This window comes from Anabrus simplex, chromosome 4 (assembly GCF_040414725.1).
Source record: "Anabrus simplex isolate iqAnaSimp1 chromosome 4, ASM4041472v1, whole genome shotgun sequence".
Classification (NCBI taxonomy): domain Eukaryota; kingdom Metazoa; phylum Arthropoda; class Insecta; order Orthoptera; family Tettigoniidae; genus Anabrus; species Anabrus simplex.
The window spans coordinates 129263722-129275431 of NC_090268.1; the positions used below are offsets into that span (position 1 = coordinate 129263722).

Consider the following 11710-nt stretch of genomic DNA (forward strand, 5'->3'; position numbering starts at 1 on the left):
GTTTCTTCTGGGTGCCAAATGAAAGTGGTCCCATTTCACATTTTTTGTTCTGTACAATATTGTCAGATAATTTGAAGCATTAATAATAGGCCTGCCTGGCGTAGATTGTATAGTCTCAGTGATTAGAGCATGGTCTGAAAGTTTTGGAAGATCACTTACTTTCCAGTCTAAAATGAAAGAGAAAAGTGCAGAATTACACACACTTATATCTAAAAAGCTCTGGGAATTACTTCGGAAATACATTGGTTTGTCACCATTATTGAGGACACTTAGGTTATTGGAGCTACTAAAGTCGTAAAGGAGTTTTCCTCGAGAATCTTCTATAGGGCTGTCCCATAATCCGTGTTTGGCGTTCATGTCTCCAGTGAAAAGAATGGATTTTCCTTTCAAATCATATGTCTGCTGAAAAGCATTTATATCGATGTTGATGTCCCTTGTGGAATCAAAATAAGCATTGCATTTATACAGTTCATGCTGATTGAAGGTTGTGCAAATAACTGTCAGCAGAGCAGTATTGTGATAACAATAAAACGCTTTTTGATTTTGTTAAAATAGCTGCACGAATCTGTTCTTCAGGTGTATTGTTTGTGGTTACATGATTCTGAAATTCTTGACTAAATCCAATCACTTTTTCTTTCCTCACATATGGTTCTTGTAGGCATAAAACTGTTTTTCGTTCGATGTTGAGGAGAAGCTCCTGTGTAGGCCCAAGTGATTTATGCAAGTTTTGTTGATAAATTAATAGATTAACTGTAATTAATTCTGATTTACTGATATTTAATATTTTCTTATAGATTGGACAGTCCATAGAAGTAGCAGGATGCTGGGTGTTCAGTGTGCCATGCTGATTTCTTGAAACAATTTTCTAGTTTTGCGATTTACAGTTTGCACATTCAGTGTTTTGGGACAGCTGTAGATATTATGAGCTTCTGAGCAATGGGAGCAGGTTTGTTGTTTTCTGCAGTCAGTAGGGAAATGTCCGAAACCATGACACGTGAAACAATGGATGACTGGAACATATTAATTGAACATACAGCTCGTGTACCCAATATAAAGCTTGTCACAACTCGTAAACGTTTTAAAAATGACAGGACTAACTTGGTGACTGCATATTGAGTGCTGCCACCTTGGGACTTCCTTATAAAGCATAGTCGTATATCATGGCCTTCAGATAACATTTACGTCACAGCTGGATTCTGTTCGATAATGCCCTCAATCACTTCATTCTCGGGGAAGTTAACCTCCATTCCGTGAATAATTATTCTGGAATTATTCTTTCGTGGAATAAAAGCTTTCAGTTTAGAGATATTGTCTTCAAATGTTTGGACCATAATTTTGCATTTGTTTTCATTTCTTAGCTCAAGAACCACACCTTTATTTTGGATTCAGTGATTTGGTTTGTGTTGTGGTTTGCAATAGTTTAAAGGTTTGTTCTGAGTCCTTAACTTCACTTTCATCTTTAGAAGATACTATAACCTCATGCTTAGTTGACATTACTTCATTTTTAGACTGTACAGCATTAGCATAAGTAGCTTGTTGCATACTAGGTAGTGTAGTGTCCACCAGTCTAGTTAACTCTTCTTTAAAGGTGTCCAGCATCAGTATTGTACATTCAATTAAATTTATTTTACGCAGAGCGATACATTTCACTAGCATTCACAGCCACTGTAAAGCATAGTCCATAGTTTTCGGGGTCGCTGAGATGAATACTGACACTCTGGATGTCGTTTAAGTCCAAGTTCATCCCCCATTGGCATGGAGGGTGAGAAGGGGTGGAAAAAAGAAAATGTTCAAGATGACTGAGATTATGGATGCATGTATGTGTTCCAGCATAGCTGTCAACCAACTTGGTACACACATGACTTATCTGGAAAAAAAAAAAAAAAAAAATAATACTGTGGGGGTAAGACACCACTAGCACCTGTAGGGGAGGGGTTGATATGTAAACAAAAATATGTGGAAACAACCAATATTAGTTGTTTAGTTCTTCTGGTTTGAATCTTGTTGTTTTCTGTACATTCTGTATAATTTGCTGACATTTTGAATGCATTTGTGTTCTTTGTCAAGGTGACTGAAATATCCGTACTCAATCCGAGGTAATCATTCTCCCAGGCAGCTAATCAGCTATGAGAGTACTGTCCTTGGCATTAAATACGCTCCTCTCTCTGGCTGACATAAACCCTTAGTGGTCTCGTGAGAATTGTGGCACGTATGTGTTAGAGCCAGGTATTTGGGAATTGCCAGTGCTATTATGTAACTTGAGGTTTGTTCTCTATGTGTATGTTGTGGCCTGTATCCTTTAATCTATGTGTAATAGGTATCCAAAAACTGCTTATTTTGTATCCTTCTTCTAAATTGTTTGTATCTTCCTTAATTTCGATAGCCTCACGGATTTTCCCTTTGAGATTCCAGGGGATAGCTGCTAAGATCTTGGTCCTGTCAAATGAAATTTCATAGCTTGTTTCGCAGGAATTCTTGGCTACAGCTGAAATATGTCTTGGTTCTTGGTGTGCCGGATATGTTCTTTAAGTTGGTTCTTCAGCGTTGGCTGGGGCCTTGAAAGGATGGAAGAATTGCTGAGCTCCAGCGTTATTGTGATCATCGTAGTGAAATGACAACACATCAATAGAAAAACAAGGTGTTTTGCTGACCACCATAGCTCAGTGTGTTATCATATTGTCTAAATCTACTGTATGTACAGCTGGTTGGGAGAAATTGTGTTCCAACCCCACGTTGGCTGTCTTAAAATTATATTGCATGGTTTCCCATTTTTAAGCAGACTAATTTACTGGCTTTTGAAAAGAATTATATAAATAAACACTGTATTTTTTATTGGTGCAGGGAGGAGGAGATGACATAATCTCCACTGCATTAAATCTGAATCTCCATCCTGGGAGAATACACATCTTAAGCACATTTCTTTCCTGCTGTTTTCACTTTAGTCTTGGAAATGCTAATTTTTATATCATACTCACTGCATCCATTTTCAAGCTTCATAGTAAATGATTCATGTATACTATGAACAACAAAGGTGTACAGCCTTACTATTCACTTATTTTATGTGGCAAGGCTCAGACTATGAAGCCTGCTATCATGCCAAACCATCTTATATGTGCTACATTGTAAAGCCTTGTCCATCCCCTGTAATTTGATCCAAGAACTTGTTCTACCATCACTTCTCACTGCAGCCTGATTGTCAGCATAAATGCTTTTGATTGCCTTTAATAATCTACCCCTAATCCCATAATCCCTCAGTACAACTAACATGATAAATGTAACACATTTTTTGCCGGGCCGAGTGGCTCAGACGGTTAAGGCGCTGGCCTTCTAACCCCAACTTGGCAGGTTCGATCCTGGCTCAGTCCGGTGGTATTTGAAGGTGCTCAAATAAGACAGCCCCGTGTCAGTAGATTTACTGGCACGTAAAAACTCCTGCGGGACTAAATTCCGGCACCTCGGCGTCTCCGAAGACCGTAAAAGTAGTTAGTGGGACGTAAAGCAAATAGCATTATTATTATTATTATTATTATTATTATTATTATTATTATTATTATTATAACACATTTTTTTTTACGTAATGGCAAACTCTACAAATCATTGATTATATTTTTTGTAAGGACAAGACGTAAATTGTTTGGTTATATTGTTCCCAAAGAAAGAAAAAACCTTGGCGAGAGATGTGTAAGGTGCCGGATCAAGGAGAAGACCAAGAATACATCTCAAACAGCTACTTAATCAACAATTTTCCCTGGTACGATTATAGTACTGATTACCACTTTTCTGTTCAGCGCTACAGGATTTTCAGCCATTGTTATTATTTACATTTTATGACCATTTTAGTCAAATAAAATTCAGTTTTCCTTTTCATTCTCTCGGATTTTAATTTTCTTTCTTAATCTGAAATCGCCCATCCCATTGTCTGTCTGTTGATCTTGGTTTGTAGTCTGGTTTGTGTGCTTTTTTATTGTTTAAAAATCTGCTATTGTAATTTGCAGTTCTCTCATACCTTCCTTGATTTCTGTAATCCATCTAATGTTGCTCTTTTTGTAATTCTTCTGATGATGCTGTTTTCTGGTGTCCTGACTAGATGTCCAAAGAATAACATTCATTCCTTCGTGATTGTGCTCATTACTCATTTCATTTCTTTGTAGACTGTTTTATTAGAAGCTAATCTGCACTGTCCATTTTCTTCGTAATTATTTTTAAAAATGCACATTCTGATTATTTCTCACCGGGCGAGTTGGCCGTGCTGTGAGCTTGTATCTGGGAGATAGTGGATTTAAGCCCCACTATGGGCAGCCCTGAAGATGGTTTTCTATAGTTTCCCATTTTTACCCCAGGCAAATGCTGAGGCTGTACCTTAAGGCCATGGCCACTTCCTTCACATTCCTATGCCTTTCCTATCCCATCATCGCCGTAAGACCTATCTGTGTCAGTCCAACGTAAAGCCAGTTCTAAAAATTAAAAAAAAAAATCTTCATGCAATCTGAGTACTCTGCCTATTTCTGCTGTGTTAGTTGTTTTGAAAATGGTTTCACTTGTGTACGTTATTTCTGGTTGTGTAGCTATTTTACGATTCACTTTTGTGGTTATTAAGAGGCTTATTTTTTATTTATTGTATGTGTTCTTGGTGATGTATTGAGCTGTGGTCAGTTTATTTATTCTATTATGCCATAATGGCTTTTTCTTGAGGTTATGTTATTTACCCTAATTATTTAAATTTGTGAACAATTTTGATTTCCTGTTCTATTGTGATTTCATTTAAGAGTGGTGGGTCAGTTTACATGATTTTTGTCTTCTCGAAGGATATTTTGAGGCCAATTTTCTGCTCTATTTCCTGTAGTGATTTAACTTAAGTTGGGCTTCCTGAACCAGGTGAACAAGGTCATCAGCGAATCCCAGGCAGTTTAAACTTATGTTGTCTTTGGGTCTTCTAATTTTGACATTCTTTGGGTTATATTTTTACCATTCTCTCATATATTCCAAGGCACAGTTGAAGAGCAGTGATGACAGGAAACCCCCTTGTCTTAACCCTGTTTGTATGAGGAATGGATCAGAAAATTCTTCTCTGAACTTGATTTAGATTTTTTGTTGGTTAAGGGAAGTTCTATCAATTTGATTAATAACTGGATTAATCTGTTATGCATATCATGTTATTTGTACTGATTATGGGTAGGTTATTACACACTATCAAAGGCATTAATTTTGGAGTCCAAAATTTTGTAGAATTTTCAATATTTTCAGTCATTACAGTAATATATTCTAATAAAAATGGTTGTAATTCTTACATGCTGTTGTCCACTACCTACACAGGTAAAGCAATCACCACCATGTATCACACGAGAAAATTTCAGTTAAGTGTTGAGAACTGGGAACTGTCAGAACACATGTGTTACATTCATTCACAAAGATGTACTATACATATTTCTAAAACAGAAACTTGGGCTCTGTAGCACATGCCAAATAAAGCTAAATGGGCCGTTACAAGCTGAGAAAATTATATTTGAGAGTGACGCAGTGTATTTTTGTGTGTGTGTGGTTTTTTAAATTCCTTCTAGAGGTACGCATGCTGTCTGTATATCACCATATCATCTCTAGATCCTTCCAGCAGGCTGGGTAAGACTTGTGTGAACATATGCATACATATGTGTAACTTCATGTCTCATTATAACTTCCAATATTTCTTCCTGTTTTGCTAGATCTTCTCTAATTGGGTCCAACCTTCTTGTTCTGGGACAACTGACTGGGGTCATTTTCCAGACCATTCTCTCTAAGACTTGCCTTGGGAATCTACTTCGTCTGCATTCTTTGTACATGGCCTAACTATTTTAGTTGTGAAGTTTGCGTTCTTTCTTCCATTGTCAAGTTTACCTGCATATCTCGTTCTGATGTAATCATTCCTTATTCTGACCCTTCTCATCTTTTGCATAGGTGATCTTGGAAACTTCATTTCAGATGTTTGTAATTTACTGATGTCTCTTGTTTTTAATACACAATTCTCCAAGTTATATGTTGTCTCTGTGTTTAATCCTATTTTACTTGCGTGTGAGATTTTCTTTCGTTTATCTTTCAGATTCCATTATAAAATGTTTCAAGAATGGAGAAGGAAGAATCAGGTTATCCGACTGGTAATGACAAAAAATAATAGATCTGATATTGCTATAGAAGTTAATAACAACAGTCACTCTGAAGAAGCGCAGAATGTCCGACCTGCTACGTTACATGAAGATCAAGAGTTAAATATCTTTGATCCCGGTGAAAGTAGTACTTCTAATCAAGGAGAAACTTGTTTGTAACCAGCAATACTTAAGTAGGTATAGCAATAAGACTGAAACTTTTTAAATTTGTGATATTAAGAATGTATTTTTAGAGAATGTAAGAGGCATTAAGTATTTTTATTGCAGTCATATATCATTGTAGATACTTGCATTTAAATTTCCTATCAGCGCTGGTATTTTAGGTGGGCTTCTTCCATTGTGTCCACAAAATCCAAAATCATTACAAATTGTAAATAGTAGGAATTTTGTTAATCATTTTAAAATAAGAAGTTTACCACATATTTCTATGCTTTACAAGTAATGTTCTGCTAGCATAGCGAAGTACACTTCTTCTAATGTCTTTTAGTTGGAAAGTCTATTTGTGCAATAACAGTGGGGGGGGGGTGAAGAGGAATGTTAAAGAGAGGTTTCGCTGAAAGTGTAAGAGTTAAAGATTTTAAAAGTGATAATGAGGCTTAAAAATGGATATTTTTGAGCTAGTTTTAAATTGGGTCAATGAGGATTGAAAGTGGAAACTTTTATGTTAGTTTTGTTTCAGTTTGTAAAAGGGAGAGCATTACTTAGGATGATGGATTTTGTAATATTCTATATTTACACTGCAGTGTCCCTTGAATAATGCTTGTACAAGATGCCCAGCTTTTTCATAATCCATATTAATCCATTTTCCTAATATGCTCATTGCTTTTCAACTAATACATCATAATATAGGATGAAAGTTAGCTATAGGCAAATTAGCAAATAAATAGGCCATTCACCTGTGATACTTTTTGCTTAATATTTTGATGGTACCAAATTTGAACCAAAGATGTGATAGAGAATATTTTTGTACAGTTGTTTTTCACTTCATCTTTTGCATGTATTACTGTGTTACATTTTAATGTTGTGACAATCAAGTCTTTTTTAACCATGTTTATATTCTGTAGTGAAATCAAATAGCAAAACATGACAGGTATTGAGTTTTTATGAAAATAAAAGCTCAAACTTCTTGATCGATTTCTGAAAAATACCTACTGTATTGATCAAATATCTCATATTTAATTTTTTCCTCTTGTACAGTACTTCATTAGCATTTTCTGTAAGTTTTTCTTCTTTCTTTTTTACATTCATACATGGGTAAAGTACAGATTTTGTTCATATATATTTTTTTTCATGTTAGGTATCAGATATATTTTATACATGATCTGAACATGTTGAAACATTGCTTTGCTTGTCTAGCCTATTGCGGCTCTACTTATAACATTCATAGCTTTGAGTAGTAGTCCTGTCCTGTGCTTTAAAATCTTATATGCTTCCAGTATTTTACTTTTTTTTATTGATTCTGAAATAGCACTTAGTGAAACATGTGCTGGAATTTGAGAGAGTAATAAGAAAACTATGTAGAGTAAGAATTTCTTTAAATTTTTCAATTAGTTTACTGCTAAAGCATTAAGTTATTCAGTATGGTGACAACCAAGCATGTTAACAATGACATGGTTTAAGAAAAGTAGTTTTCTTGAATGTAATGTTTCTGTGTGTACAGTATGTTTTAAAATTTGAAATGAATGCACACCAACAGTTAATATAGGAACACAGTGAAACTTTCAAATTAAGATATTCATTAACAGCTCTACAATTAAATAATTTAGTAAAGACAAAGCTAGAAAGCGTGACAGGGTGATAAATGCAGATGTACATTTTCCTCTTTCAAAGAAGTTAAGCTGGAACTTGGTATCCCTGATATTAATGGTAGAAATGTAGACATGTATGAGGAAAATTTTAATTATAAATTCTTACTTAAAAGTATTAGATGCAGTAATATTTATAATGAAGCTATTTAACACATTGGATACGGCCATATTTGAATGTACTACCCTCCAGAAATCGCAGGATTTTAATGGTTTTTCAATGCTAGGGTAACCCTTGATTACAACAACTTTTGGAATATTGAGAAAGATCACAATTTCTTCTACACAAAAATGTGTTTTAATTATCATAATAGTGCAGCAATTTTTAAATATAAATAGAAACAGAAGAAAAGAAAAAAAAACTGACGCAGCTATGGATGCCAGTTTGGTTAATATTTTGAAATCTGTCTAATATTGTGGACTCATCTACTGAAACACGCTAATACAGATCCTAACCTAATTGGTCAATTGGCCCTGGTATCCTTGTTTTCAACCAGGAATTTGCCTTCCCACTGTTCGTTGTTTGATGATGGGGTTGCATAGAGTTACTGCAGGTTGTCATCTGTACATGGGAAACACACACATTTTTAGGAAGTGGTATAAAACGGTATTACAGAACCCATTTTAGGAAGTGTATAAAACTATGTTACACTTCACACCAATTTGAAATTAGCTCATTATATACATTTACTTGCCTGAAGCACCAGAATCATCATGTTTACTTAGTGTGTAATTATCCTTATCCTCATTTTCACAACTAGCATCTTCCATAAGAACATCCATTATGGATTCGTTGTCGAAATTCCGTACACTTGAATTAGACATGCTAAATATTCCTAAGAATTACACAAACAAGCCTGCCTCTCGAACATACTCTCTTCCTGTCTACTTGTACTGTACATACTTTCCCGCTCATTTCACACCTGAGAGCCAATGATGACACAACTCCAGATTATGTAGGAATGTGGCTGTGTTATCAATGCCTTGAAAGACGACTTCCTGACTTATGCTCATAACTGGTACATTTTATGCTTATAGAAGCATTCAACAGTATCCTAGTGAAGTCACAGCTCGCTGAAATGGCAGCTACTATTTTTTAGCAATAGTGAAAACGTGCCTGTAGATTTTCCAAGCTCCATGAGCAGCAATGAAATAGCGCGCCTGTAGTTTCTACAAGTGGCGTCTCCAATGTGTTAATGTTAATGTCTGTAATATGAAACATTGATCATCTCTATTAGGATTCTGTTATTGGCTACTAATGGACCTGTTTCTACCTGTACCTGGGAGGATCATTCCAGAAAAGTTAATGTTCTTTTCCATTTCTTTGCAATATTTTTATCTGCTTCCTCTGACATGTTCGTGTGTCCTCAAACATGATTTGTTGTACCAATACTCGTACAGGTATCATAGTTTAAACGAGATAGAGAAGAAATGTTGTTTAGTGCCAGATTTATTATTAGAAGTAAATGAATCATGTTTCAGGATGTGTTGGTTGTTATATATAAGTTCACCAACACTTTGGAAGCTTGTTATTGTTCTACCCTTTTTCTGTTAACCCGTTGATTTTACATAGTTATTAATTTCCTGTGACTTACTGAATCTTGGTTCAAAAGTGTACAGATCAAGATTTTATATCAAATTTAAATCCTTACTGTGTGAAATATATATCAACTATGGTAGGCACATGATCTACTGTAATTTTAAACTTCGTAATAGAAACTAAATAATCAGTCATAATTTCCTATCTTCATCACAATCAGACAAATAATACTTGCAAGTTTCTAATTATACTTGGAAACTCTTATCATATGGTAAGCAAAGAAACCATAATTTTTATTCAACTTATAAGATATCCTTTAATTAGTTATTAGAATTAGACCACATTGGCATTGTTTTAATTTACAGTATTAGCAACTACTATGAGACTTACTCCAAGTATTAAGAAATATTCTTGTCCTCATGCTTTTCTTGTAATACTTTGTATATAAATATTTAATTTTTATCTTTAAGAGTTCGTCAGTTCTTAATTGTTTTATTCTGATGGCAATACTTAGTTGCATTAATGCCATTGTCATTCCTTAAAATATGACAACCTAGTGGCTAAGTAAACAAGTAATGAGAATGGGAGGACTGAAGGAAAGTGTATCTTACTGAACCAGAATTATTGCATTTATTTATTGATAGGAAATACAATGTTTCAGCACTGTGCAAGAAAAAATAACTTTATTTCATTTTATTCTATTCACCAACAAAGATGTATTGAAATACTTAAGAACTGTTTGATTTTATTTACGTTTTAACATTGTTAATTGGTAATTTGCACTTTCCTCCTATTTTTTCTCTTCTCAGTACTTAATTAAAAAGGAAGTGTCTTTTGAAAAAAATTGTTGCACAATTCTTTCTGATCAGTTTTGTGTATTGAAAAGTAACACTAAATACTCTGCCTAGTCATTACATAAAGTGCCTTCATGGATGAATGTAACACTGAAAACTTTATTTTTAAAAATTAAATATATTCTCTGCTGTTGAAATATACCAGTACCCTGTGTTTTTGCTTAATTTTTTTCCAGCAATCAGTAATGATTGCTTCATGCATGTTATCATGAGGACTTGGCATCAGTTTTACTTGTGGTGTGTGCAGGAAATTGTGCGTGCGTGTGCGTGTAATTTAAGTACTAACAAGACACCCCCTCACACACACACACACACACACACACACACACACACACACACACACACACACACACACACACACACACACACACACACACACACACACACACACACAATATATGTTCTACAGTGTGTCAACCACAATACTGTTAGCACCTTCTGCAGTTGTTTCTTTTGCCAGCTGTCACATGCTGTGTGTACAAGTCGCTGGCCTCCTTTCTGTGTATAAACAGAGTACTTATGGCCTTTATGGCAAAGGCCAGTACTGCGCTCCATTTATTACGGAACTACATTGTGCATAAACATCATCTTGTTCTGCCACATTGTGCATGTCGTCCAAATACATTCTGAATGATCAGGTGTCGCCTTTCAGTCAACATCTGCATGATGGGTATGCTATTGATACCCCGAGTTTTCAAGGTGACAACAGGAAAGTTCATCAGGCCCGGACGTATATGTGACTGGTTTTATGAACACTCCCCCACCCTATTACATCTCGATTGGCCTGCAATATCACATGACTTGAACCCCATTAAAAATATGTGAGACATGTTGGAACAGCACTTAAAACACGGACATCAGCAGCCCTGAAATTTGGTGAATTGCGCGATCAAATCCTCGGCGAGTGGCTTGACCTGGATGTGATGTACTTGCACAACTTTGTGGACTCGCTTGTTAACTGAATTCAGGGGGTTATAAAGTTGAGAGGTGGAGTTACATGGTATTAAAAAATGCTTGTAATGACTTCTCTAGGGGAGACTAATTTTTTGTCTAGTGAGCTTAGTATGGGTAGAAAAAGAGAATTGTTGGAAGGAATTTACTTCTAAATTGGAAGAGGACAGTAAAAGGGAATAAAAGAAATATACAGAATTGTAAAAAGTAAATGATCTAACAAAGAAACAATCCAGCAATAGAGACAGCTGATGGGACAAGTCTGCAATACGAGAGACATAAAAAACAAAATGAAACTGTATTATGACAAGCTCCTTAATGGATCTGATGAGAAATTTGCTGAGGAGGAAAGACAGAAAGCAAAGATAAAGATATTTGAATTACATGGACAGAAATTGAGCAAGCTCTTCATAAAATGTTAGG

General features: G+C 35.3%; 1 protein-coding gene across 1 annotated transcript in view; it reads left to right on the top strand.

The window, feature by feature from the left end:
• The window catches only part of LOC136872493 (E3 ubiquitin-protein ligase MARCHF3), a 69331-nt gene extending 58854 nt beyond the window's left edge, over nt 1-10477 (top strand). The window contains exon 5 of the mRNA XM_067146301.2: nt 6074-10477. Coding sequence (XP_067002402.2) covers nt 6074-6296 — 223 coding nt within the window. The 3' untranslated portion in view covers nt 6297-10477. The remainder of the gene's footprint in view (nt 1-6073) is intronic.
• The last annotated feature ends 1233 nt before the right edge of the window (nt 10478-11710 follow it).